This window comes from Trichoderma breve, chromosome 4, assembly GCF_028502605.1.
Source record: "Trichoderma breve strain T069 chromosome 4, whole genome shotgun sequence".
NCBI lineage: Eukaryota > Fungi > Ascomycota > Sordariomycetes > Hypocreales > Hypocreaceae > Trichoderma > Trichoderma breve.
This window is the reverse complement of record NC_079235.1, coordinates 2242744-2269993: the sequence shown is the minus strand read 5'-3', so window position 1 is coordinate 2269993 and position 27250 is coordinate 2242744. Positions and strand designations below refer to the sequence as shown.

At 50.4% G+C, this 27250-nt stretch overlaps 12 protein-coding genes across 12 annotated transcripts; 6 read left to right on the top strand and 6 right to left on the bottom strand.

Annotated features, from left to right (window-relative positions):
- Positions 1-405: 405 nt before the first annotated feature.
- On the top strand, positions 406-1465 carry T069G_06950 (uncharacterized protein; the record flags this gene model as incomplete). Its single annotated transcript, XM_056174160.1, has 2 exons — positions 406-1071; positions 1142-1465. 2 exons carry the CDS (start codon positions 406-408, stop codon positions 1463-1465), a joined length of 990 nt encoding a protein of 329 aa, XP_056027739.1.
- A 782-nt stretch (positions 1466-2247) lies between these two features.
- On the bottom strand, positions 2248-3081 carry T069G_06949 (uncharacterized protein; the record flags this gene model as incomplete). Its single annotated transcript, XM_056174159.1, has 1 exon — positions 2248-3081. One exon carries the CDS (start codon positions 3079-3081, stop codon positions 2248-2250), a length of 834 nt encoding a protein of 277 aa, XP_056027738.1.
- Positions 3082-6442: 3361 nt separating this feature from the next.
- Positions 6443-9197, bottom strand: T069G_06948 (AAA ATPase domain-containing protein; the record flags this gene model as incomplete). Its single annotated transcript, XM_056174158.1, has 4 exons — positions 6443-7021; positions 7095-7523; positions 7580-7741; positions 7794-9197. The coding sequence occupies 4 exons, from the start codon at positions 9195-9197 to the stop codon at positions 6443-6445; spliced, it is 2574 nt and encodes an 857-aa protein (XP_056027737.1).
- A 2892-nt stretch (positions 9198-12089) lies between these two features.
- Positions 12090-13362, top strand: T069G_06947 (mitochondrial carrier protein domain-containing protein; the record flags this gene model as incomplete). The annotated part of the gene is made up of 2 exons (XM_056174157.1): positions 12090-12320; positions 12397-13362. The coding sequence occupies 2 exons, from the start codon at positions 12090-12092 to the stop codon at positions 13360-13362; spliced, it is 1197 nt and encodes a 398-aa protein (XP_056027736.1).
- An 837-nt stretch (positions 13363-14199) lies between these two features.
- Positions 14200-15502, top strand: T069G_06946 (uncharacterized protein; the record flags this gene model as incomplete). The annotated part of the gene is made up of 2 exons (XM_056174156.1): positions 14200-14781; positions 14858-15502. The coding sequence occupies 2 exons, from the start codon at positions 14200-14202 to the stop codon at positions 15500-15502; spliced, it is 1227 nt and encodes a 408-aa protein (XP_056027735.1).
- A 576-nt stretch (positions 15503-16078) lies between these two features.
- On the top strand, positions 16079-17161 carry T069G_06945 (MT-A70 domain-containing protein; the record flags this gene model as incomplete). Its single annotated transcript, XM_056174155.1, has 1 exon — positions 16079-17161. One exon carries the CDS (start codon positions 16079-16081, stop codon positions 17159-17161), a length of 1083 nt encoding a protein of 360 aa, XP_056027734.1.
- Positions 17162-17427: 266 nt separating this feature from the next.
- T069G_06944 (ribosomal protein l23 domain-containing protein) lies at positions 17428-18110 on the bottom strand (the record flags this gene model as incomplete). Its single annotated transcript, XM_056174154.1, has 2 exons — positions 17428-17971; positions 18040-18110. The coding sequence occupies 2 exons, from the start codon at positions 18108-18110 to the stop codon at positions 17428-17430; spliced, it is 615 nt and encodes a 204-aa protein (XP_056027733.1).
- A 575-nt stretch (positions 18111-18685) lies between these two features.
- On the top strand, positions 18686-19554 carry T069G_06943 (uncharacterized protein; the record flags this gene model as incomplete). Its single annotated transcript, XM_056174153.1, has 2 exons — positions 18686-18852; positions 18990-19554. The coding sequence occupies 2 exons, from the start codon at positions 18686-18688 to the stop codon at positions 19552-19554; spliced, it is 732 nt and encodes a 243-aa protein (XP_056027732.1).
- Positions 19555-20349: 795 nt separating this feature from the next.
- On the top strand, positions 20350-21833 carry T069G_06942 (uncharacterized protein; the record flags this gene model as incomplete). The annotated part of the gene is made up of 2 exons (XM_056174152.1): positions 20350-20809; positions 20887-21833. The coding sequence occupies 2 exons, from the start codon at positions 20350-20352 to the stop codon at positions 21831-21833; spliced, it is 1407 nt and encodes a 468-aa protein (XP_056027731.1).
- A 713-nt stretch (positions 21834-22546) lies between these two features.
- On the bottom strand, positions 22547-23971 carry T069G_06941 (mitochondrial carrier protein domain-containing protein; the record flags this gene model as incomplete). The annotated part of the gene is made up of 3 exons (XM_056174151.1): positions 22547-23250; positions 23320-23617; positions 23741-23971. The coding sequence occupies 3 exons, from the start codon at positions 23969-23971 to the stop codon at positions 22547-22549; spliced, it is 1233 nt and encodes a 410-aa protein (XP_056027730.1).
- Positions 23972-24206: 235 nt separating this feature from the next.
- On the bottom strand, positions 24207-25278 carry T069G_06940 (uncharacterized protein; the record flags this gene model as incomplete). Its single annotated transcript, XM_056174150.1, has 3 exons — positions 24207-24459; positions 24727-24891; positions 24998-25278. The coding sequence occupies 3 exons, from the start codon at positions 25276-25278 to the stop codon at positions 24207-24209; spliced, it is 699 nt and encodes a 232-aa protein (XP_056027729.1).
- Positions 25279-25920: 642 nt separating this feature from the next.
- On the bottom strand, positions 25921-27055 carry T069G_06939 (eukaryotic translation initiation factor 2 alpha subunit domain-containing protein; the record flags this gene model as incomplete). The annotated part of the gene is made up of 4 exons (XM_056174149.1): positions 25921-26404; positions 26469-26676; positions 26733-26895; positions 26978-27055. 4 exons carry the CDS (start codon positions 27053-27055, stop codon positions 25921-25923), a joined length of 933 nt encoding a protein of 310 aa, XP_056027728.1.
- Positions 27056-27250: the final 195 nt, after the last annotated feature.

Below are 27250 nucleotides of genomic sequence, written 5' to 3'. Positions count from 1 at the left end.
GTTGGCTAGCATGTCTTGGATGCAGACAGCGATTTGCCTCATTTCGAAGGATCTTATGATATGTTTTGTTTTGTTTTGTTTCTGATGCATGTGGATTGAGAGAGAGAGTGTGTGTGTGAAGGCCCTTCTCGCGTGATGCTTCTATGTGTTCGCCCCTCGCCTTGAGAATTATATAAACCCCCCGTTGAGATGGCTTCAAGTCTTTCTTTTTCCCTCTCTCCATCATTCGCATCAGCTTCACATTCGCTTTTCGTTTTCCCTTCACCACATTCGCTTTCTCTCTCTCTTCACTCTTTTTTGAGACCGAGATTTTTTAATCTACTTACTACAATCCTCGTTTTTTGTAGTCGTCATTCGCTTCTCGGCAATTTAAAGTTGAAAAACAAAAACACACACACAATCAAGATGCGTAGCGTCCAGGCTGTCCTCGTGTCCCTTGTGGGCTTCGCCGCCGCAGGCAACATCTACTACCCGTCCGCCAGTGAGAACCGGCCGGCGTACCCTGACCCTTCCCCCTCGTACGTGCCTATTGACCCTTCGCACAAGGAGTGGGAGCACAAGGACTACGATGGTGAGAAGAAGGACGGCGAGGAGTATGACCCCAGCTCTAACAAGGAGTGGGAGAACAAGGACGACAACAAGGAGGAGGATGAGCACAAGGAGTACGACCCTAGCTCCAACAAGGAGTGGGAGCACAAGGACGACAAGGAGAACAAGGAGTATGACCCCAACCCGAAGGACGGCGAGGAGCACAAGGAGTATGACCCCAACCAGAAGGACGGTGAGGAGCACAAGGAGTGGGAGCACAAGGACGACAACAAGGATGGTGAGAAGAAGGAGTGGGAGCACAAGGACGACAAGGACAACAAGTATGATGGACACTGGGACGGCCACGAGCAGTGGCAGAACCAGTGGAACAAGACCAAGTCCGCCTACACCACTACAAAGATTGTCTCTCAGTACACCACTTACTGCCCTGAGCCTACTGAAGTGACCGTCAACAAGAAGACTTATACCGTCACAAAGGCCACTACTCTGACCATTACCGACTGCCCCTGCACCGTCATCGAGGTAAATATTCCCCCCCTTATACACGCATCCAGCAGCTACTATAAACAACACGATGCTAACTCTCTCACAGCCTTGCCCTACCGAGACCGTCAAGCCCCCTACCAAGTGGGACGGCAACAAGGAGTGGGACAACAAGGACTGGAACAAGCAGCCCGAAGACCCCAAGAAGCCCGAGTGGGACGGCAAGAAGCCCGAGGACCCCAAGAAGACCGAGGCTGCTCCCTCCGCCTCCTCAAAGCCCGAGGACCCCAAGAACGGCTGGGACGGCAAGCCCCACGACGGCGGCGACAAGCCTCACCCTCCCCCCGTTACCGTCTCCAGCGCCTCCACGAGCTTCGTGCACGTTGGCGCTGCCGTCTTTGGCGCTCTCCTCGTCGGCGTCATGACCCTGTAAACAAGCAACATCTCAACATGTTACTAGCATTGGGAGGAAGAAGTGCATGAGGATGATGATGATCATGATATCGGCATGAAGGAGGATGACACTTTTGGGTCGGGAGTCAACACACACGATGGGGTTTAGAGGATTGGGGTTAAAGGGGGGGTTTTTCCAAAGGAAACAAAATACGGGTGCCCTTCTGCTATTTTTTGGGGATGTGTTTCTAGGTTGTTTTTTCTTCTTTGTTCTTCTCTGGGGATAGAAATTTTTTTTCGAACGTGAGCTTCTTTCTTCTACTTCTTCTTCTTATCAGGGGGTGATTACTTCTTCTTCTTCTTCTTTTTTAATTCAGCATAGAAGGGCATCAAAGTGGGTGTTGCTTTTGCCGAGTGAAGAGTCCTTTTGTATGTTTCAAATGCAAAATCATTTTCTTATTACTCCTCTCCTTTGTGCTGTGTAAATGTGATTCGCAATGATTGACTTGTGTCTCCAAATGCCAACTTTCTCTTTCCCCCTTTCCTATATGTGAGGTGAGAGAGGGCTTCTCAACGCTAATAAGCCCTGTGTGAAATATATAAACATTCTCCCTTTTACCGCCAACGCCACGCATTCAACCCAAGGTGAATTCCAAAAAAGAAAAAGGAATTCCTGTCGCTTTCTATTGCTTCCTGACCCATCATGTTATCCAGCACATGACATGAGACTCGAGGAACCATGCCCTCTTAATTATTACATCCAACTTTCAAAAAAAATCAATCCAAGACAAGTTTGTTAAACTGGGGAATAACGCCAGCCGTTTACAGCAGCTCTGGGACATAGGCATGCGGGGGTGTTCTCATTGAACGGGGAGCCATGGGCTCTGGCGGGTATCCATAGTCGACGCCCGAAGTATCCAGTTCCTGGTCGCGATACTGAAACGCCTCTGTCGACAGCGATGCCATGGGCGGTGTTGGTGGCGTTTGCCATGAGGTTGGCCGCGCAGGCAGTGGCTTTCTCAAGTTTTCGAGTCTCAGCGACCTCAGCTGCTGCCCCTCGGCAGTTTGTGCGCTTTGAGGATATGGCGTCTGCTTTCGATACCGCATCTGCGCCTGCGATTCTATCAGCGGAGCACCTGACGAGGCAGCCTTCACAGACAGAGCCTCAATCAGGGTTCCGTGGGCCTTTTTGATCGTCTTCTTGATGAAGCTCGCCATCATGACGTTGCAGGTGATGACGACATCCTCCCGGATATACAGGCCGGACCGCGGCGCTCCCAGGCCCAGCTCCATGGGTTCCGGGTCTTCCCCCGGCTCGGAGCCCCCCACCGTCCACTTCTCGCGCAGGTCGACGCCCATGGGGGCGTGGCAGTGCGTCTGCAGGCCCAGGGGCAGGTCGTGGAAGGCGGCAGTATATGAGATGGCGCCGGTGACGAGCTGGCCGGGGAGGTACGAGATCTTGTCGGTGATGGAGTACCAGGTGCAGACGTGCTCTTCCGGCAGGGCGTGGGGAGGAGGCGGGATGACGTGGCGGTCGGTGACCAAGGGATTCAAGTCGATCATGTCACGGTGGTTGTGGAGGAAGTCGATGGCGGTTTGGCGGGAGATGCCGGGGGGGAGGGGAGTGATGGAGGTGAAGACTGTTCGTTTCGACATGTTGAGTTGGGCTGCGTGTAAGCTGTGCTGTGTCTGTGTCGTCTGTAGCTGTAGATGTTCGAGTAAAGCCTCCTCTGCGACTCGGCGCTGTGTAGCGACAGAATTCGATAGTGGAAAAAACAAGCCAAGAGAGAGAAAACAAAAAAAGCGGCGCAGGGCGGATTTATTTGTTTCGGCCTTTGTCAAAAGAGCGAGCGGGTGATACAATGGCCTTGTGTCTGATATCACGAGCCCCCAAGCAAAGGCGCGGGGCGGTTTTGGTGGCGGGATGGGATGCTAAGCGGCGTTTCAGAGCTGAAGCAAGGGACACCAACAGACTGACGCTAAAACCAGCGTCAAACGAACGGAGCTGGGCTTGTGCTGATCAAAGAAAGAGACGGAAGAAGAGACGAAATAAAAGAAGAAGAAAGAGAAGAAAGAGGAATAGAGTTTAGGAGGTTTGATTGATATCCGCAGCAAAACTTGGGCTGGACTCGGCAAAGCCTAGCCTCCACTGCTTGCTTTTGTAATTGTAATGCGGCCTGTTAATAAATAGCAGCGCTAGTGTATTAACCGCGATTTGAATGGGAGTGATCCCGTAAGACTGGGATAGCCGCCGGAAATTGCTGCCCCGAAAAAAGAAGACCTGATACGAAAGAAGAAAGCGCTGGCGATGACCCTTTTTTGGTTTCTTGGGCGGGCGAAAGAAGGGCTGGAGCGGCGCTTGTGCTGACAGGCGTCAGCCCGGGGTGGCTCTGTTTTGGTTTGGGGCCCTGGGTGGGATGGGGATAGCGGGCAAGGGTATACCGTAGTTGGTTGTGTGTGTAATGCGCAGTATTAATATCTGCGGCTATTGAATGGATCTGTAATAATAGCGTATTCTTGTGGAATCTTTTGTTGGTTGGTGCTTCGTAGATAGTTTGGTATGTTGGGCCGTAAGTCAGAGGTCAGTGGCTTGACTGATGAATGAACAGCTGTTGGATGGTAATTGGCACGCCCAGTCTTTGTCCTGTGCTGCGTTGTCGCCGGCTCGGCGATTGGCCTACCTAGTAGTACCTATTCAAATGGCAGACAGACTACCAGTTCCGGGCAACGGCACGCATCCATGCAACTGCAACGCTGCCAAATCGACGGGGTTTGGGGAGATGCAGCTTTCAACGGGCTTGGCTTGATTGGTTGGTGGAGAGTGATTCCAGTTTGGCTGCTGTCAAGACGGACGGACGAGGACGGAGCTCGGGACATGTGGGGACTGTCGCACGTGAATCCGGCTCGTTGCATCCAATGCGAAATAATTCGATTAATTAAGTAATTAATATTGATTAAACTAACGTCTATACTCGTAGTACATGATATGGCCATCTTTGGAAGTGATTGAATAGCAGTTCAGTTACGAGCAACTCCTGTCTCTCCCTTTCTGACCGTCATTTCAATCCTCTCTTCTCCTCAACTTCTCTCCCATGCTCAAACTAAACAAATCCCCTGGTTTCGGTTTCGTCCATCTCACTTCGTAAAACAAGCTACTCACCACCTTAGTCATCCGTTTATTCTTAGAATCTCTGATGTAAGTGACTTCCGGCCCCGGTTTTATTGGAGGCTTGGGCCAACCAAACTAAACCAGAACCAACAAGCTCACAGGGCTGAGCCAAAAAGAGGCTTCCTGGCTTGTCTTTTCCCTTTTTCTCTTATCTTCTTCATTTTGTTCGTGAAAAAAACAAACAAAAAACCTCCGCTTACTTACCATTCGTTATGGAGCAGCTGCATATGCAAATGCAATTCCTATATTGACACTTGCGGATGCTGCGGGTGCTGCGGTACGGAATATTTCTTGCCATCAATAATTCCACATCCGGCAGTAGTATATTCCCACTACTCACAACGCTCGTATATAATACCGAAAGAGCTGCAACGCAACAGTAGCATCGTGGGAATTCGATATGCCGCTCTTAGGCAAATGCTGCTCGACCGACTCCCGCTAGCTTCACAGGCAGCCGTTATACGAAATACCGCTTTGGGAAGTTCGAGATTGGGTTGCACCGAGTAAGTTCGGGTGGGATATCCGAGGCTGATTCATGATGCATTAGTAGCCTTTCCGATGTGACTGACACCTGCTTTTGCTGGTTTTTTTTTCTCCAATTCTCCTTCTTTTCAATGTCGTAGTCGTAATAATGCCTATCTATCTGCCTATTGTTGATATGTCATTCTCCCGTTACATGCAGTTCGGTAACTGTACGCAAGGAGGTAGAATCGGCTTCTAGATTCATCCCGGCCGTCTCCCCCATGGTCTCTTCACCAGCAACAGCATCTCCATCTCGGCATCATCACTAATAGCTGCCTGCAAAAGAAGAAGAAAAAGCAACACAAAGAAGACAAAATAAAAAAGACCGGCAAACCGGTATCCTAAGACCTTGAATCCCCGAATTAATATCACATCTCCCATTCCTCCAAAAAAATACACGTATTACTTATCCCCCCCTAGTAAATTAGCCCGGCTATCGCCCAAACCACAATTCCCACAAGTAACCTAAAAATTCCATTTGATTTACCCCGACGGCCGTATTAGCCAAGCCGCGCTTCTCCATACATTTTATTCCGTCCCCACTGATAAACACCAAACAATGTAAGGCTGGTTCGTATACTCGGCATATTCGCTTTAATGTCAACCAAATCAAAGACAGAAATGAAATTTGTTCTTTTTTATGATCCACTTTCTCGCCCCCCTCCGAATAGACGCCGTTAACAAACTGCTGCGCGAAAGACAAGTAATCAGATGTTTAATACAACCTTAAAAAGACAAGGGGGAAGCACAAATTTCGAGGTTATCGGGCTCCCTTTGAACCGGCCTATGGACATCAGTTTGTCCGGCCGGAGCAAATCCTTTCAATGGGAGATTGTCTCTTCAAGGGGGGATTTTGATGAGCTTTTCGGAATTGCCTATGCTTGAGCCGCGGCAAAAAAAGATTGACAGACAATCTTTGTTTGTTCAAAGATTTGACATGTGGCATGTGGCAGGCAAGGGTCTTTAGAGTCTTTAGACTTAATCACTCGGCCGAGAGCCGCAATGATGATCCGGGCCATTTGTTTCGATTATGCTCTGCCGCCATGGCTTCATCATGAATGAGTTACAGTGATTAATGTATTTAGTATCATTTCTTGGAGTCATGCTTCCAGGAACGGCCCGTTCCCTCGTACCCCTTTTGGCTGTCTTGCGGTCTATCATGTGTGTATCTCGTCCTGCTCCGTACATGCTTATGTGTTTCCTCCTTAGTGTAGAAAAGAGGAAGAAAGAAAACAAAAAATACAATAAACAAACAGATTCCCTTTGATCATGCCCAGAGCCCGTGTAGTAATCAAGAAAACAGAATCAGGACAAACCGACGTGCAATCATATCTCCTTGCACCACTTGGCCAAAACAGTGCTCAGCTTCGTAGCTACCGGAATCTCCTCCAGCGCCACGTCCACTCTCCACATCTTTGCTTCCAGGCCACCATGTCCCTGACTTCGGCTGCCTGCTCCCACGCCCGCTGGCACCAGCAATCCCAGCGTCACGAGTCGCTCCCATGCCACGGCCGCCACGCCCCTGCTCCAGACCCTCGCGTTGCCGCCCTGCGCGAGCATGCCTGCCGTAGCCGACTGTACGCGCTGCCGCCCTGCCAGCGTGCTGTACTCATCATATGCCATGGCAAAGTTGACCGTGTCCGTGTCGGCCACAATGTCGAGCCGAGCGGCGGCAATCAATAGCCCGAGATCCAGCTCTGACAGTGTCGATAGCAGGTGCAGCCGCGAATCTGGCGGCGCCAGCGACGTCAACTCTGAGCCGACGGCAGGAATGTTGAGGTTGGGATTGCCCGCCGTCAGCCATGACAGCGGCAAGATCCATTCATTGAAGAATGCCGACGGCGACTTGGTTGTGTAGTAGTGGTACTGTAGTAAGTCTTGAAATGCTCGCTGCTTGTAGAGATCCTGTACGCCAAGCCGTCATTAGCACATGAAGCCGTACGGAAAAGATTCCGAATGCGGGGTAAACTTTACTGACCTCAATCTTGTGATCCCAATACGCCTGGAATTCGCTGAATCCTTCAACGCTCTGGTCTAGTCCTTCTTCCTCTGGTTCGACATCCCCGAGCATGAGCCCCTGTCGGCACACTTGCCAGAAAGCCGCTAGATTCTTGGGTAAAGACAAATAGATATACCGGTGGCTGAACCGGCTTTTGACTCTCTTCTCCAACATCTCCACCACGTCAAGGCGCGTTGTGCAGCCCAAGACGGCAATGGGCGCCTTTCGAGACTGTGCAATGTCGAACAAGTTGTACAAAAGCGTCTGCCTGGGATGAGTCGCAAACAGATCGAACTCGTCAATGATGAATATCACGGATTGCGACGTGACTCCCTCATCCAGCCCCAGGATTTCCGAAGGGTGGGATAACAGGGCCAGCAGGGACGCCATGGTGTCAGCATAGTTGGACTGTGAATAATTAGCAAGGTTTGAGCATTGGCGGAGGACACAATGTTGCTACTCACCCGGGTCAGCAAGTCGTCGTCAACCTGCATCTCTTTTCCAAGCTGCCTCCAAATCTCCTTCAGCGCCAGCTTGTCATCTGTATGAATGAATCCGTTGAGCCTAACAATATGGAAATCCTGTCGATGTTCTCGTGACATGTCCTTAACAATGTTGTTGATCATCTGGATGGGCCATTAGCATTAAACCTGTCAGCAAGCAAATACATGTACATACCGTTGTTTTACCACACCCTCTTGGACCAATGAGGAGCATAGAGTTTCCTTCGCCCGCCACGACAGTCTGCTCAATGAGCTGATGCGCCTTCTCGTACTGATCCTGTTGCCCAAACATGCGAATCGTCCTCCGGCCGTTGCACCGATCCAGGAGAACTCTCTGCAGGGTGCGCAAGTGATGATCCAAGTTGGGAATCTCCGGCACCTCGATAGCCGGAGCAGTCACTGAGTTGGCAGCTATTTCAGAAGCCTCCTCAGTCGGTTTCTTGGTCAGTCCCAAAACGTCTTCCTGCGCGCACGACTTGCATAGCCAATCGCCCTCTGGAATCTCTCGTACTCCGTAGCACATTTGATGGACAGCAAAGTCGCAGTTGTCGCATAGAATAATCTCGTTGGGTGCTTGCGAGTCTGGTCTAGAGCACACACCGCACACAATCTCATCTGTGGCAACAGCAACAGGCTGGGCCTGCTTGGGCTTTCGACCAGGCTTCTTTTTGGCACTGGGGCCTTTGGGCAAATCCTCAAAGAAGACTTCAGTGGTGACCTCGGCATCGACGCTCTTGTTAAAAGAAACATTCTTTTGCGGCCGAGGCCCCTCTTTCTTGGTCGGTGATAGGATGCTCTTTGGCGTCGACGTTGTACTCGTTGACTCAGCTAGTCTCTGGTTCAAATTGAGACTTCTGCTCTTCAAAGGACTGACGGTAGGGAACTCGTTTGTCGAAAGCTCGTCCGCTGTAGTATCAAGCATGCCATTGGAAAGCGGCATCAAGTCGAGACGCCTGATAGAGCGCACCGTTGACGGCGATTCGTGAGGCGTGGCCATGGCTTCTGGTTTAGCCTCGTTTGCAATGATATCGATACTGTCCTCCGCCTCGTCCTCTTTCCTGGCCGTATCTCTAGATCCGCCTCGTCCTCCTCCTCCTCTGCTACCTCTCCCACCTCTGCTGCCTCTCCCCCTCCCCCTTCCCCTGCCTCTACCTGAAGGCGCTGCCGATTCTGTTGCTGAGATTGCATCTGGCACAGGGGCCGCTTTCCGCCTCCCTCCTCTCCCCCTTTTCGCTGCCGACGGCTTGATCAAGTCTCCATTATCCCATTTCGTTCCAATTAGAGCTGCTAGCTTGATGGCTGGCTTACTCCTATTCGGTGATGTTGTAGATAGCGGCAGCAGTGGCTTTGGCAAGGAGACGCCATTCCCCGCGGCATCGGTCGGTGTCTGCGTTTCGGCAGCCTTTTTGCCGTATCCAAAAACGCCCGAGATGGCCGAGGCGATGGTGCTCAAGGCGCCTGGCGTCGTAGAGCCAGTGTTTTCTCCCTCAATCCTGCGCTTCTTCGGCGTTGCAGCTGTATCGGCATCGTGATCGTCAAAACTTCGCTTTTGGCCCGCAGAAGCTGCATCGAGGTCCATCGTTTGGCCTGTGGCGGAGGAAAACACTAAAGAAATGCACAGCCTCGACAGCAGTGCGTTTATTAAAATGTCTAATGGTGCATTACGTGGTTTGAAGGCAGAAGGGGTTGCGATGTTTTGCCTGCCCTTCGAGAATGGAGGTTGGTGATGGTTAACCTAGACCTGTCAATTAATTTGAACGCGTGCAGCGCGTTTTCCAGTTGGTGGACGCGTTAATTTAGCGCCACAGCACCCCCAGTGCCCAATTAGGCAATTTGTTATGGCCGTGCACCTATTACCAAATGTCACCTCCAACCACTTACAAGTTATATAGGGAGACTTTCATCGTCATCTGCTGCTCAGAACTATATCGACATCCGCCATTGGCTTCTTTTATATACCAACCCCTTATCATACCCAATTGCTTGTTTTCTATCTCAATATTTAGAAGCGCTCAATGATAAGGAAGGCTGAAGCTAATCGTTTTATGATGGCGTGTAAAGTCAAGATAGTGTTATGTACTGTAATTCTTCCCTGTGTGCTCCTTAACTTTGACTTCAACATGTGTCAGAAACTGCTTGGAATCGAGGTGTTCTTATCTTGGGAGCTTAAAGTTCTTAAGCGACTGGGCCTTTAAAAGGTCTCGTCGGTTGCATCTTGATTGCTGTTTTGAGTTTCTAAGAAGTCATTGCGCTAATCCTACTGGAAGATGCCCCCGAGACGAATCTGTCGCTGGTAGATGCCTCTTGATAGTGCGGAACCTCTAAACTGTCATTTAGAGCTGAACGGCTGCTGCAAGGTTATCTCCAGCGTCTGCTACTGTACGAGGTGTTCTCAAAGGGTATGGGGAGAGATAGTAGGTGGGTTTGGAGGATTTCAACATGCTACCTAGCGGGATCATCTACTAGTGAACAAAGAAACTCTAGTTTTTGGAGGTGTCAAAGGCGTCCTATGATTGGAGACTTTTTTTCCTATTTATGCATAGAGAAGTCGATGCTAGTCTCCATTTTGAGTGAACACCCCTTTTCTATACGCAACACCCGCCGTCCAGCTACCACAGCCGAAAAGGAAGAAGCCTACTACCCATAGCAAGGAACACTCTTGAAGGTTTGGGACTAGGAGATATCTTCGAGTCCGAGTTTTAGATATTTGCAAGCTTTGCGTACGCCCTTGGATGCATAGTCCGCCATCAAATTGTTGGACTCCAGAAGTCCTGTCGAATCTATGCCTCCGGCTACTCTGTCAACCGGAAGTCATCTTTAATAAGGACTTAAATCCCCTTAATAGTATAGACTTTTAACCATGTCTATTATTCTCACTATAGGCGCCTTCTACAGGGCCATGCTATCAAATAATGGGCTGCTGCTAAGGAGAAGATGTAGTAGCTGGGATGGTCAAAGAAGGATGTTAGATGAAAAGATAGACATTTCATCTTATCATGTTGAGTAATGAGTTTGAGAAAAACTTTAATTTCCTTCTAGTAGCTTTACAATGAAGACCTATCACTGGAGAGTAGGTTGATCCTTCCAACAGGCTCGGGTGCTAAGTCGCAAGAGAGTGAGCTGATACATTAACAACTTCTACTGCCGAATCCATCAGAGCCTATTGGAATTAATACGAACATCTCCTCATAATACAGAGAAAAGAGCTGATTGATACCTCTTCAGCACTAATGTATGAGATAGCGTTTTAGTGAAATATTGGTGGAATTGCCTTAGGTCAAGTTAGAGATCCTGCTGATCATTGGCGAGCGCAGTAGGAGATTAATGATGCTATGAGTGGTGGTATATTTGAGGCATTTCAATTGCGATAAATCCTCTTGAGTATGACTTGTTATTCTACTTTACCCAACACGTAGACATATAGCCGAGTTCACCCGATGACGCCGTTTTGAAGGGCTTTGGTGAATTCGGTATTGCCTTACCACATTGTGCGAGCTCACCATATGCTATTCGGCATGCTAGAGGCTTATTTCGGCACGAAACCTGGAAGAGACATGCATCTTCAACTCTGCGGAGGAGTCTGGAGGAGTCTGGAGAAGTGGGCCGAGTCCTGGGGGGAAATCTGCCCACGTTCTTGGTTCCCCAGCTTTATCGTATGACTAGCTCACGTTGTGGCCGAGTCACGAGCTATGCGTGGCTCTTGAATTTTTTTTTCTTTGGGACTTTTAATTCTTGAAGCAAAAAGTTTTCTGTCGATGGATGAACAAAGTGCCAACAACCAACTGGGTTGTCCTTTACTGGAAAATGTCAATGGACGGGGAAGTCTTTGGCATGTGATTGAGTTATTGAATGCCCAGTCCCAACCAATCAGGCAATCTATCTACTACTTAATTTACTCTTTAAAGCCCTAATTCTAATTCTACCTTGCTTCTTCAATTCTGAAGTGATTAATGAGTATTTGTAACCCGTGACAAAAGAGCCGTTGTCGCAGCTGGACGCCCAATGGGTGTTCACGGCACAACGGCTCTACACTCGGTATTTCTCGGCTCGGCAGCACTCCAGCTTTTCTCCAGCGGTCCGGAGAACCCCACGCCCTGAACAGCTCCCCTCAGAGTAACCCCTGAGTGACTTGGTCACATGGGCAGTCAACGTGCGTCAGTGCAGGTACCGCGCAGGTATCGCCAAAGTGCGCACAGGCGCATGACGTCTCTCGGAGCCGGAGTTTCGATCCGCTATCGATTCTTCACCAACTTTTTGTTTGCCTGGATCCTTACAATCATTTGCCCCTTAGCATTGCCTCGCTAAACCGTTCAACCGTTGCTGCGATTTTTCCTTTTGTTTCCGCATCCTTTTTTTCGCCCTCCTTATTTTGCTTCAAGAATCCGAAAACATCTCCCCATTCGACTTCCGCTGGCATGTCGTTTCCATAGACTCGTCTGGTCATCACAAATCTATCCGCCACTGCGCCGCAATGCCGTCCGCCTATGCGGATGCGGGCTCCATGGCCGACATAGCACGCGACAAAGCTCGACAGCATGGCGCGACTGTGGTCGGCACTGCGGCTTCGGCTCCTGCTCCGAGAAGAAAAGAAGCTGCCATTTCCACTGCAAACGACGACGCCGCTGTGGCCTCGCGCGCAAAGACTCGCTCATGGGACTACATCTGGAGATCCGGTGTCGCCGGGGGTATCGCAGGATGCGCTGTGAGTTTGTTCGCCCGGGAAGGCTGATTCAGTCGAGATATACAGGAATTGTTTTTGCTAATCGCTTCACGGACAGGCCAAAACGACAGTGGCGCCTCTCGATCGCGTCAAAATCCTCTTCCAGACCAGCAATCCCCAGTTCGCAAAATACACCGGCTCCTCGTTTGGAGTCGCTTCCGCGATGAAAGACATATACCTTTCAGAAGGTGGCAGAGGGCTCTTCAGGGGCCACTCAGCTACACTCCTCAGAATTTTCCCCTATGCCGGCATTAAATTCCTCGCCTATGAGCAGATTCGCAACATAATTATCCCCGACAAGAACCACGAGACGCCATTCCGACGGCTGATCAGTGGCAGTCTTGCTGGCGTGACCTCCGTCTTTTTCACATACCCCCTAGAAGTCGTTCGAGTCCGCCTCGCTTTTGAAACTAGGAGAGATGGCCGGTCATCCTTGACATCAATTTGTCGCCAAATCTATAACGAACACCCCGTTGAAAAGTCCCGAACACCAAAACTGCCAAATACACCTGGAATTGCGGCAGCCGTGGACTCAGCCACTTCCGCCGTCGAATCCGTTGCACCACGAGTGGGCCTTGTGAATTTCTACCGAGGATTTGCTCCCACTATGCTCGGCATGCTACCGTATGCTGGCGTGTCCTTTCTCACTCACGACACCATGTCCGACCTCCTGCGCCATCCTTCCATCGCTGAGCACACGACTCTACCGAAAAAGAAGAACCATCCAGAAGGCAAGGCGGCACCGCTTCGATCCTGGGCCGAACTTACAGCCGGAGGCGTAGCTGGCATGATTTCCCAGACGAGCTCTTACCCCCTCGAGGTCGTCCGACGACGCATGCAGGTCGGCGGCGCTGTTGGCGATGGCCGAAGGCTGCGAGTCGGAGAGACGGCGGCTATGATCCTCCGGGAGCGCGGCTTCAAGGGCTTTTTCGTCGGCCTTACGATTGGATATGTCAAGGTAATACCTTTGGCGGCAGTGAGCTTTTATACTTACGAACGCATGAAGCTTGTTTTTGGTATATAAAGAAAGAGGAAAACGAAGGCACGGCTGTACTGGCGTTGGCGAATTTTTTGTCTTTTTGGTTGTAAAGCATTACGTGTAAAGATTTCTGTTCTTTGTTCATTTTTTTTGTTGCTCTCTTTTTGTATCATTGAGCCTCCAAAGGCACCTCGAAAGGACGGAGTTGAGGTTGAGCCCGCTTAGAGTGCGGGACATGGTGGGATTGGTTACATGTAAAACAGCTCAGAGCGTTTTGGTAGAATGCAATAGAATTGCATTCAATGCATTCAGTCGTCCGATGTCTGTAACGGTGATTTGTTAAGTTATAATTCGTTTTACCCCCTCAGTGTGTGTGAAGTGGTGCTGAACCGGGCTTCTCAAGTTTTTAGGTAATTAAAGTCAGCTGCTTAAGACTTCTCTTGTGAAAAATACTGGCGAATAGTTGGCAGTATCTATAATCACTATATACAACAAATATTACACAAATTTTTTTTTAGGATTAATTTCACTGAATTTTCACCTTTAAACCATGGTTTAAAAGTCCCTCCAATGGGCACAGTCTGAGCTGTGCTGGCTGAGAGTCAAGCTGTAATCTTATTGGCCGACACGGCGCTGCAGCTTTTTAGCCTCCCTCAGCCTTGCTGCGTTACAACCTCTCTTCACCAACTTACATCTCCCAACAAGGCATCACCCCCTACAGCCTCATCACCAGCGGGCCTCTTCTCTCAATGCTACGCAGCGCATCAATTGACCTCTCATAATCAATTATCGATAGCACCGCCCGCTTCCATCTCCCCCAGTTGGACGCCTCTCTTACAAAGCTCGGATCCCTTTCCCACCCTCGCGCCTCTCGCGTCCATCATGGCGCCCACAGACCACGATCCCCTCCTTGTCCTTCGACAGTCCATCTCGAGCAGCCAGCCCTTCATCCCAAGCGCGTCTGCCGATGCATCGGCGCCCGAAGTCCCTCTCTCCAAGGCCACGCACCTGCAGTTCACAGGGCTCTCCCTGTCCTTGCCGATAGACTCGCCCACGCGCTTCATCTCGAGCGACAAGCCCGTCGACCTGCGCAGTATCTATTTCGCCTGGCTCAACCGTGAGCTTGCCATTCCGGAATACAATGCTTCGGCGACAACACTCAACGACGACCTCGCCGCCAACGGGTCGAGCGGCAAGGTGCAGAATTTGGGCTTCATCGAGAGGCTAGATCTGATTACTTGGCTGGAAGGTGCTAGTGAAGAAAGCGAGTACATCAAGCCCCTGGCCGGTGATGCAAGCGCGGCGGCTGCTGGAGCGGCTCCGTCCTCAAAGACCGGCGCTGCGGCTTTGGCTGCGCAGGCGAGGTCCGGCAAGGGGACAATTGACCCGCGGCTGGCGAGCGTGTACGATGGCGAGCGCCGGATGGGCGACCGGAACACGGTCCTGAGGGGCATCAAACCTACAGTAAGTGAATCGATGCTCTACTAGAAGCTGCTTGTGCGCCGTGTACTGGTGGACATTTGGCTGACGCTGCCTTTAGGATTTTTCTCACGTCCGAAAACTCGCCATTCCCTTTATTCAAAAGAAGTCACAGTCCTCTTCCGCTATTGGCTCAACACAGTCGCTCTCCATCAACCAAAAGGGCCCCTCCCGACGCCCCGATCCCATCATCCTGCTTTCTCCATCCGCCTCGTCTCTACTGCGCATGTCCAATGCCCGGTCCTTTCTCGAGGACGGCAAGTTCGTGCCTCCTGATGCCGGAGCGTCCACCGCCTCGATGCTTCACGTCCAGCGCATCATTCCCGGCATCGACCCCAACCGACCTATGCGATTCATCCTTGTCGAGGGGTCGGAGCAGTTCAAGCCCGAATACTGGAACCGCATCGTTGCAGTGTTTACGACAGGTCAGACGTGGCAGTTCAAGAATTACAAATGGAGCAATCCTAACGAACTGTTCAAGCACACCATGGGCGTGTTCGTCGGATGGAGAGGCGACCTGCCGCCGGATAATATCCGCGGCTGGGGCCATCGTGTCATGAGCACCAGTGTGGACCGCTGGCGAGGCGAAGACGACGTTGCCTCGCGATTCAGAGATAAGGAGGTTGTGGAGTATATCTGGAAGTCTATCGAGATGAACATGCGGAGCAAGGGATGGAGGAAAGACGCTGCCCCAACGTCGATATAAGCCAAAAAAGCTGTCGGTCTTTTAGGCAAGGTTGAAAAAGGATGGGAAGTAGTGAGTGGCATCAAGGGATTGGAAAGGATGAACAAAGATGCTAAAGATGCCCCCGATGGCGCGAGGCGTAGCCGGGGCTATTGGTGGTTTGGGAGAGAATGTACAACAAACTCAGCACGTATACATTTTTCCTTGTTCGTTTTGGAGCGACGGCGTTTTGGTTTTTTCTTTCCTTTCACTTTCTCTTCTAACAAGGGGTAGAAGAGAAGAGTGGAAGGACGAGTAAAAGTAAGATAATAAAGAAAATGAAAATGAAAGAATCTATTGCCATTTTTAGCAAATTGTATGAACGATTGTAATGGACGTGATTGATGTAATCCTATTGGCCCTTTATTACCTGTACTAGCGCTAACCCGTTGGTAAGTAAAATCTTCAATCACTTTGACACAAAGCCTTTGCGTTTGCTTGCCATATCTTTATGCAATGACCTTTCAGATCTCTTTGTCTCTTTATTTATGATACGTAATGTATGCCTGTCATTGTCTTTGCTGATGGCATAATGTTCGTATAATCTCAAGCGCCGACATGGCCTCTGGCACCACAAGTGAGGCCGCTGCTCTCAGCTCATCACCCTCACCACCATCATCAATCCTCTTCCAAACGAGCAACAGCAGCAATGACTCCCCTGCTTTTGTCCTGCTCGACATTCCCCGCTCCCTAGAAGAAGCCCAAGTTCCCTCCGGCCACCGGTTCACGGCTCGCATCGTCTCCGGGCCTCCCCCGCTCGAACCTTTCGCTACCCCGGAGCCGCGCAATGGGGCATCGGGGGTCCATTCGCCGTCTGCGGGAGCGAGCATTGCTGAATTGATGGCTGCGGCGGCTGCTCAGAGCGCGTTGGACGAGCTTCGGGGTCGGTACTCGGGGCCGTTTTTCCTGGACCGGGTTTGCCATTCTGCAGAGAAGGGGGAGGTGTCTGTCGATGCCAGTGCTGATGCCGGTTCTGATGAATCGGCTGGGACTTCTCACATCAGGATTCCGATTGGAGCTCAATACCTTCATGGAACGATCCAAGACTTGCGGCAGGCATTCGTCGATACGGCACCGCAGTTCAACCTCATCGTCCTTGATCCTCCGTGGCCCAATCGATCTGTTCGCAGGAAAAAGACTGGTAGCTACCGCACTGCCTACAACCTCACGGAAATCCAGCAACTTCTCCTCAGCATCCCTGTTCCCTTACATCTTGCCCCCGACGGTCTAGTAGCCATCTGGATCACAAACAAGTCGAGTGTTTTCGACCTCATCACCTCTCCCAGAGGGCTCTTTGCATCATGGGGTCTGGAACTGGTAACACAATGGACGTGGCTCAAGATCACTTCCTCTGGTGAGCCCATCTTCGACATGGAATCCACATGGAGGAAGCCGTGGGAGACGCTTCTCATAGCAAAGCGCATTGGCGCAAAAGCTCCGAGCGGGCTTAAGCCTCAGGTCATTGTGGCGGTTCCCGATATACATTCGCGGAAACCGAGCCTTCGGTTCTTATTTGAGGATGTTCTTGGGAGGAATTACGCTGCTTTGGAAGTGTTTGGACGGAATCTTACTTCTGGATGGTGGAGTTGGGGGGACCAGGTGTTACGGTTCCAAGCTGAAGAGCATTGGATTGAGTCTTGACATTGGTATAATGTCAATGCCGTGAAACTGTTATTCAAAGTAGAAAGAATTGGCCTTGAGGCCATTTTGTTCAAGTTCAAGAGTAATATACATAAGGTACATACATACACACATGCCACATTCTATGCGTCCAAGTCGTACACTGGCCAGTCGCCATCATTCCCTCTTTTCCTGTATGTTCCCAATAGGAGAAGAAAACCCATAGCGCTCGCTCCCTCTTTTTGGTATTCCATTTTCCATTATCCCTTTTTTAAATTGATTTCTTTTCATGAATTTGTCGTTGTCTTCTCTGCTGACTTCACAGCCTTGTCCTTGCCCAGAATCTGATCCCACCTAGGATCCAGCACAACATTATTCTCCCACTTAACCTCTCCCGACAGCATCTTCTTGGCCAAGTTACCCAGCTCCACCCTTTCCTTGGGCACCGGCTCCTGGCTCTTGAGCGGGATCTGGAACCGCTGCCGCACGAGCTGCTCCTCGTTCCTCTTCTCAATCGTGTCCTCGCGCATCTTCCACAGCTCGTTGCTCCAGGGCTCCAAATCCGTCGGCACCTCGGGCCACTGGAAGGGCTTAGCCAGCTCGACCGTCATGATCTTCTGCGGCTGCGGGCGGTACCAGGAGCGCGAGCTGGTGCTGCGCTGGGTGAGCGGCTGCTGCTTGACGTAGGACCGGACGGCGGTGACTTCGACGTTGTAGAGGTTCCAGAGGTAGTCTCGCAGGTCGAACTTTGTGAATCGCAGGGGCACCTTGAAGCAGGCTTCGTTGGGGGGAAGGTGTTCTTTTCGGAGCATCGTGATGACATGGTTTGGCCTGGGGGATACTGGTGGTAAGTTATTGCGCAAGGGAGAGTTTCACGGGTTTGCGGAGAGTTGGCGTACAAGAAAACTTGCTTCTGGCCCAGCTTGAAGGCGGGCAATTGGCGCGCGGCCACTTTCACTGCCTCGGCCATGGCTGCAGTGTGAATTGGGTCTGGTCGAGATGATGCTATACAGGCATATCAGTTTATAGATCGGATTTCGATATCCAAAGTTTTGCCCATGTGGGGTCAGGATTGGCCGACACAGTGTCGCTTCATGACCTACTGTGTTTTAATACTGTACTACCATCGTCCAGTCATGAACTGTATCGTATGGGCATCTCAATCAATGCAAAGCGCATGCATGATGTATAATTGGATGGTTCCTAAATAGGGCTCCTAGTCGTCGCTATTCACCCGTTTATCCAATGAGCCAATAAAAGGTTACCAGTTGGCTCAATATATCGCTCCATATGCACCAATAGCAGCCGTTCATGATCGCCAAGTTCTACGAAGGATCTAAGTGACATAACTGAATAGCCTTCCATTTCTGTTGAGACATTTGTTGTGATTGCTGCGTAAAACAATAGCGCAAGTTATATGGAAATTGTTTCCTATATCTATCATCCGAAACCTGTAGCATAACTTATTCCCTCTCTATCTACAATCACTAGCCAAGATCATACCTTGACTCTTTCGATTTAAATCTTCACTATATCTTACTCAACATGGCAAACTCCGAACCCCAGATTATCTTATACGACCTAGCTTGCATCAAGGACGTTTGTTTTTCTCCGGTCGTCTGGCGTATCAGACTCTTGCTCAATTATAAGCGAATTCCCTATAAGACAGTCTTCCTCGAGATGCCGGATATCGAGCCTACGCTCAAGGGACTGTGAGTCTCATTCGTCTCTTTTTCAATGTTTACCAAGTTTTATGCTATGCCTCTTGCTTGGCCCCCTCTCGGCTCTTTTACTACACTCTTGATATACAAATAGACAACCCAAGCACTCTGATTAACATGGAACACAGCGGTCTGCCTCCCCATGACCCTGCCTCTGGGAATTTCAACTACACAGTTCCCACCATCCACCATTTGCCGACCAACAAATACATCATGGATTCAAAACCCATTTCGGAATTTCTAGAGTCGACTTACCCAGACCCTTCGGTGCCCCTCACTTCAGAACTGGGCACCGAAATTGAGGCCAAGGTACGCTCCTTGGTTGCCCCAACCTTTTACAGGTCGGCAATGCCGCGCGAGGTTCACATCCTGTCACCACGAGCGCAAGAATACTTTAGACGCTCTCGCGAGGCTCGCTTTGGGAAAACGCTGGAAGAATTGCTTGCGGGCGAAGAGGAGCGCTGGCAGGCAGTGGATGCTGATCGGCGTGCGGTTGGAGAGTTGATGCGGACAAACAAGGCGCTTGGGCCGTTTATACTTGGTGCTCGACCTAGCTATAGCGATTTCTTCATTGCAGGATCTCTTCAGTCTGTAAAGGTGATTGACGAAGGAGTATTCCAGAGGAGTGTGCAGTGTCCAGGCTACAAGGAGATTTATGAGGCGTGTTTGCCGTATATGGAGAAGAAAGACTAAGTGAGCTTGTAGATGAATGGAGGATTCACTTGATGGATGAAGAGCAGTTGACTGATTAATGCTATGCAATTTTGGAGATAGATAAATTGAGCCTCAAGTCCCTGCAGAATAAGAATCCGATTTCCTGCAAACGCCATTCCATGGCTGCTCGACTCACTGCAATCATTGACCCCCCTGCATGCTGCTATCCTCCCGCGAGCCATTTTTAGAGCTGTCAACTTCCATGAATGAAAAGTGGCGAGCTGAACAGTGACAGTCGCAATGCTGTTTGTGGCCTCTGCACTTCTTTCAGAATGGGCTTTATCGAGTCTTGTTACGGAATGGATGTCAAAGAGAGATGCACGACCCCCCTTTAATAAAATCGACTTACTCTTTATACGATGAAACCAACAATAGAACAACATCAAAGGAATCATTCAAGTTGAAAAGGTCATTGAGTGTTTCATCTCCTGTGGAAGCTGTTCAAATGCTTCTAGTCTCATGGAACATATATTCCGCCTGTTTGGAGGGCTCGGCTCCCTACAGCTGCCATTGACTGCTGGCATCCTCACTGCATCTAGGTACGCAGCTGCCCAGCACCGCCAAACTGACTCCCACAGCACATAAATAGTGCTCAAGACGCCCTATAATCGCATTGATCCAGCCAAGTTACCGAAACTCACCTTAAGTCATCCGCAAACGCACTTCGTCCACCTGTAGAAAAGGGACGTCAAACTCATTCGTCAACATTGTCTGCGAGCAGCATGCAGAATCTCCAGAACCATCTGATTCCTACATACATACAAATATCCAACCATGGAAACGAAAACACAAACCATCTCGGCCTCGCCTCAAAAGAGCCATAGCAGCACCCCCCTTCGACGCAAAAAAGCCCGTCGATACCACAAAACGTCGCCCAAGAAACGCACTCCCACCCCCCGAAGCTCTCCCTACCGCTGCTCAAAGTCGCCCCGGAAAGTCAACCAGCCACTGATGAGACTATGGGGAGACGAGGATGATGGCGAGCGGCTCGTATACAGTACGATCTTGGACAGCATGGAGGAGGAGAAGAGGAGATATCTGGGCAGCCAGCGGTGGAACGAGCTTGAAGAGCGGCTGTTTGAGATTCTATTCCTGCGACAGGAGATTCCGCTCTTGCCGCTGCACTGGGAGGTTGATTTCCGGGGTGTTCCTGTTTCGGGGGATTTGTTTTGTTGGAGGGAGGGGGTGAAGCCGATTGTGTATGCGCACACGAGTGGACTGGGCGGGTTTCGAGGTGAGAGATCTCTGTTGCCCTTCTTTTTCCTTTCTTTATTTGCTTAGACGGAGCTTTCAAACTGATACGGGAGGTAGCAACTTCGGCGCTGACACGACTCATCGACCTCACTGCCAACGTCCGCACGACCTGCCAGTCGGGTCTACGCCAAAAGGTGCCCCAAAAGATTAAGAAAGCCTTGGATAACTACCTCAGCTGGGCTGCTGAGGATGGAGGCTACAGCCATCTTAAATACACCCCCAACACCATAGTCGAGGTCGTCGATAGGAACGGCGAAGGGTCTACGTTGGCGGCTTTTATCGAGACACGCATGAGGGAGCTGGCACGAGCACACCGAGAGCTGCTCGCCATCAAAACAGACGAGGGAATTTATTCAACTGACATGGATGTAGACAAGGAGGTCGACACGCAAATCAAGACTGAAGCAGAGGCCTCCGTCGAGCAGCAGTCCGGTGGCAGAAGAAGCAGATCGTGGAGGACATTTGGCTCACGAATTATGAGTAGACTGTTCCAACTACTGCGGCGGCCCGTCATAAAGCCAGAATCCCATGGAGAAACATCCGTCATTAACAGCGGGGATGATGAGCCAAAGACTAGACAAGGTAACGACCACGCAAGGAGCAGAGTATACGTGAAGCGAGAGGAAGAAGAAGAAATCGCAATCAAGCCAGAACTGTTTGACAATTCAGACGACGACATCACAATGGCAGACATCCCCATGGCTTCAACAACAACGCTCCACTTATCAGCCCCTCCAACATCATATATTCGTCCACCACCCGTCGTGTTTGGCTTCTTTATAGTTGCCACTTCTGTCATCTTGCTCACCACAGACGCTTCAAAAGAAGACGCCGACATGATTATCAACTTTCACGTAGATATGGACTTCCAGAACCGCAGCCTAGGCGTGTGGAATGCCTTGACGGTGGCGATTGCGACGTGTCTTGCGAGGGACGACATGATGAAGAGGATGGGGGATTTTGAGGAGGAGGGAGTTGTTGAGGAGAGTGATCCGGATGCTTGATTTTCTTTTCTGTTCATTTTTAAAGGAGGGTAGAGGTATGAGAAGAGAAGGTTGTTGAGGATACTGTTGCTGTAATTGCCTGGGATTTCTGCTCGTGGCATTTATGTTTTTTGATATGACGTTTGTTTGCATCTTGCTGGTTTTTTTTTTTTTTTTTTCTGGTTTGGTCCGGTCTGAGATGAGATACCTTTGGTTGATGTTGTTTCCCTGTGTTAGATAGTGGTATGTATAAATAAAGCCCCCTTTCTTAATGCATCAACCTAGAATACAGTCATGTTTAACAAAGCAAAACACAAAATGAACGGCGAGTGGATAGTAGTAATAACACATGTTGGAGATTTGGCACGTATGTCCTTCCCATGCCCTCTATCTATATCATATATCAAAGAATGCCATCTTATCATCCCAGTTCTAAACCCCCTTAAAACGCCTCACACAAAGTGACCGGGTCCGCTCCAAACCCTTCCAACCAGTCCTCTCCGTTCTTTTTTGTATAACTTGAATCTTCTCCTTCTTCTTTCCCTCATCCCCTTCTCCCCTCCATCTAGTGAATTTATACATGGTAATATCGCCTCTCGATATTCGCTTCCCCTCTCTGCAATGCTGGGTGTATGTCTTCGCATCATAATGCTCACTGTCAATGTACAAAAAAAGAAAATTAAAATAGCAAATGAAGAAAGAAAAGGAGCAAGCAAGAATATCTCCTCTTTGTTTTACAGTGCTGCTTCATTCTCGGGATTTTCCAGAGGCATCCAAACCTCCAGCTTGTGAAGCAGCCGCTGGTACAAGAAGAGCATGCAGCCGCTCTGGATAAAAGTCCACACACCACGGGGCCCAACGCCGCGGAACCAGCCGCTCATACCCTCGGTATGGTAAATGACCCTCAGTCCAGTAAAGACGGACGACGTCTTGAGCGCGATGGCGCCGGGCCTGGGTCTATGCGTGCTTGGAGACGACGTGGATATCAGTCGCTTCTGCGGGTTGGGGTCCTTGGGCCGATGTGAATGTTCCGGCTCGGAGGGAATGTTGACCTGTGTCTGCAGACGAGTCTTGACGACGTCGAGGGGACATGTGATGACGCCGGCGAGACCGCCCGCAGCGGCACCGGTCAAGAGCTCCAGGGGCACGCCGATGTCGCGGCTCTGCTTGTACACTCTTGACCAGGCCTGGAACTGCTCCCAGAACATGAACTGCAGCGCGGAAAAGGGCAGGTCTCGATATAGGGTGGCCTTGTAGCCGTGGAAGAGCGCAGAGGTGCCCTCTGTTCGGATGATTGTGCGTGCGGCGTCGAGGGTGCCGCGGTAGTTGTAGCCGGAGACGAAATGGGGGTTGTTGTAGCGTCCCTGCAGTTGCAGTCGGGTTTTGAGGACTTCGGATGGCACGTAGACAATGGAAGCCGCCAGGTCTCCCAGGAATCCTAGAAAGGAGCAAGGTTAGTTTGGTATAAACAGCGAGGAATCGCAGGTTTGTTCTAATTGTGACTCACCCGCTGAGAGATAAGCGAGATGATGGTTAAGGCCGTGATCTATCAAGAACCGCTTGCTCCATTCGTATGTGCCGAAAAACATGAGCGTTCCTGGGAATGAACCGCTCAACGCTGGGAGCCAGCCTCCGTACAAGCCCCTCGCAATGCCCTCCTGCCGCCAGATGGTGTGGTAGGATCGCCCCAAGGAAGAGTATTTCGGAGGGAAATGAGGATCTCCTTGCTGTCGCGTCTTGACGGTATCCAGTGAATGCATCAGCATATCACCTGTTGAGCCTCCCAGACCTCCCGCAATCATTGCCTTACAAGATGCAACCATTAGCCCTGAAAACACATGAAAAAAAGGGACCCCTCATTGGAAGAGCCCCCCAAAACCACAACGTCATAACCCCGAATAGCAAAGGAACAAAGGTGGAAGACCAACGTGAATATATGGCGGCCGGCCTTCAGCCTCGACATCTTGGCCCTGCATGGCGTGAACAGATTGGCTGTCGGACGAGGCTATCGAGAAATGGCCGGCATGGCGAGGCTCCAGGGCAGTGTCACGGCCTGCCGCCGCAGTGGAATCGCTGGTTGTCGCGCCGTCGGGCTTTGCGGTCGCAGAGTTGAAGCCGGCGAGGGGGAATTGCTCTGAGCTGGAGAGGCCTTCGGACATTTGAGAAAGAAGAGAAAGAGCGCCCAATTGAGACAACTCTCGGCTTTGTCTAGTATGCGAAAGAGAAAGAAAGTAATGACGAAAGAAGAAAAAGAAGAGTAAAGAAGAAAAAAAAGGGTCCACGGAAGAAAAAAAACAGAAGCCCGGCGCACGGCAGCGCAAAGTCGCAACTCGGAACAAAACTTGTCTCCCCTTGTTGGACGGCCGAAATGAAACAAGCGGGAGAGCAAAAATGCTATGGTGAAAAGGTCGAATTCAACGGCAAAGCCTCTTTTCCAAGGGTCTCGATGCCTTGGGCGGTCGCGTGGGCTCCCGAACGCTTCGCTGAGAACTTTTTGCCCTGAGCCTCCTGATAGGCGGCTTTGGGTGCTAGACTGCGCCACACGTGCTGATCCGCTGTGGCGTGACCGGTGAATTGACGGGGTTTTGCTTCGGTCAACGAGCCATGACGTTGAGTCCCAAACATGCTATATCGATCCAATCCAATGCTATAATTGATACAGTGGTATTTGTTTCTAAACTAATGATACATCCATCTGCCAAAGACGCCGCCCAAATGCATGTGTAGCAGATCCTATCACTATCATACATGTACACACTCCCGTAGTATTGAATTTTATGGTAGGTATCCCGCACTTGATCATTCCACCAAAGGCCTGTCATGCTCCCACCACTGGACGGGCCCAAACTTCTTCAATGGATACACAATATGCGTCACTCTTCCCGTCAGTAATCTTTTTGAAATTGGTCCATACGTGTTGCTGTCCAGACTTGAGCCTGGCGGACCATCGCCCTCCACCCAGACGTGTCCCTGGGGTATCCTGACCGTTGGAACGGGATATGGCTTCTTTGTCTTGATGACATCGCCTTCTAGGGCGACAACCCTCTTGACGGCAATCACCTCGGGATGAAATGGACTCCTTTGATAAGACGATTACATCAGTATATTCAAATCTCGTAATGGTGACTTACTGAAGCATCCGTAAATTCGTCTTCAAGCCATGAAACAAATCACAACAAACTCACCTCAACGTCACTATCATCCCTCTCTGCAAATCCTCCTGCGGCGACCACTTGTAGTTCAACACGACGTCTCTCCGCAGCGACGAATCCCTATCCGCATTCATAAACGGATACATTGACGACCCGTCCACAACCGTCAGCTCAGCCACGTGCAGGTTGAACCACGCAATCACCGGTATCCACGTCGCAAAGCCGATGAGGTTCAGCGCCGTGGTTCGAGAGAAGCTTGGTGTGCCTCCGGCTGCGCTACCTCTTATTCGTGCCCATAGTGAATTGAGTGCCATGGAGGTGCTCCCTATGAACTCTGCAGTGAAAAGAAACCCTGAGACCAATGCAGCTTATATAAATATCGTCGTAGAGCAGTGAGCAGCTCAGTAGATCAATCCATAAAAGGCGTTGACAATCTTAGAAATAGCTTAAGCCCTTTGCCAGTACTGATTTGGAAAAAAGTTGCTTAGTGGTGGGGTTAGCTCATCCCACAGTAGAGCCTCAGTGACCTCTTCACAAGTGCGTTGAAACACCAGGTTGACATTCATTCAGGATCAAAACTAGCCGTCAATCGTCACATCTACGGGCACAATGCATGGCGCAATTTAACATTGTTGATTGTTTTTATGACTTTTTTTTTTTCATGTACTTTGATCCTCCACGTGAATCAGACGTCGTAGAGTCTCTGCCAAAATCTACCCCTTACAAAAATGCCGAAATCCACGGCTTTTCCACCGTCCATCACGCAAAACGACGCCATTACCCGCCACAAAAGCTTCCTAAACCAAATTCTAGGCTCATGCCTCTCATTTTAATACGAGCGCTGACGGCTTTTTTCCTTCCTCTTTTTTGTTTGTAAAAGATGGTATCCGCTTTCCCCCGGTCCCAAGTGTAGGACCGCAGTTTTCATCGCTGTTGGCATAGAGCTGTGAGACAGCTTAGATTGTCTCGGGAATGTTGTCGTCGCTGTCGCTGACACTCTCGTCACCGCTGACTTCGGCGTTCTCGCGCTCTCTCTTCTCCATGAGTGCCTGCAGCTCGGCATCATCGCTCTCGGTAACGGCCTTGGGCTCCATCTTGACGGTCAGGTTGCCACCAGCTGCCTCGATGCTCGTTCGGATATCAACAATGGCCTCCTCCAGACGGGTGATGCCCAGTGCCTTGTCGAGACATGTGCTGGTAAGCACATAAAGTGGCGGCGAAACAAGTCGGACCTTGACCTGCATGGACTCTGTGTTCTTGGCCTCGGCGGTTCGCAGAGCAGCCTTGACAGCGTCGATGCCCTCATAACCGAAGCAGGTAACTTCGACATCGGCACGGACCTTGGTGGGCTGAGGAGTAAGTCGCTTGCTGATGTACAGCTTCAGCTCGTCGTCGACAACCTGGTTGGGGAACTGAATCTCCTCCCACACCTCGGGGTTACTACATCCGCGTTAGTCTGCTACTCATGTATAAAATTGTAGAATGCTTGACGCTGGCCACGTACGTAATGGACAGCTTGAAAGCGTCAATAGCATGGCCATATTTGCGGTTCAGAGGCCAGGCTATGCTCTCGTATAGAGACTCGATGGGAGTTTGGGTCTTTTCGGCAACGTGTCGCATGATGGAGTGGACCATCTTGCTCTTGTTGTAGCGCTCCTCACACTTGACGATATCCTCGGGCGAAACACGTCGTTTTGACAGATCGATGTATCCTGTGATTTCATATGAGCCTCGTTTTCCTCGACCTCAGGGACTGGTTATAACCCACCCTTCTCCTTGTCCACACGGAGGACTACCACAACTTCGTTGCGTCCGACTCGGATCAGCTTCTGGATACTTCGAATACGTCTTCGGGACAGCTCAGAAAGCAGAATCATGCCGTCGATGTTGTCGTACTCCAGCAGCTTGACGTAGGCACCCATCTCTGCAATCTATCCATTGTTTCAATTTTTTGTCAGATTTTCCGTGCATTTCCTTCTCCGTCTATCTCTCGGATCCGGAGTAAGAACCCACCTGCTTGACATTGACCATCACGAAGCTGTCAATCTCCGGATACTTCTCCTCGTAAAACCGACAGTTTGTTAAAGACATCTTGGCGGTGTTGTTCGACGATAATCTGGGGAAATGGGAGTCGGTTGGCGAGAAGGAGGAAGATAGGAAGTGGGGGCTGGTTTTTTATAGGACCCGAAACTTTCTCTCGTAGCTGCTCACGCGAGTGTCGAAGGGATCGCTTGGAAATTGCTGAATTACTCGAAAACGACGGTCGGACAGACTTCCAGGGCCACG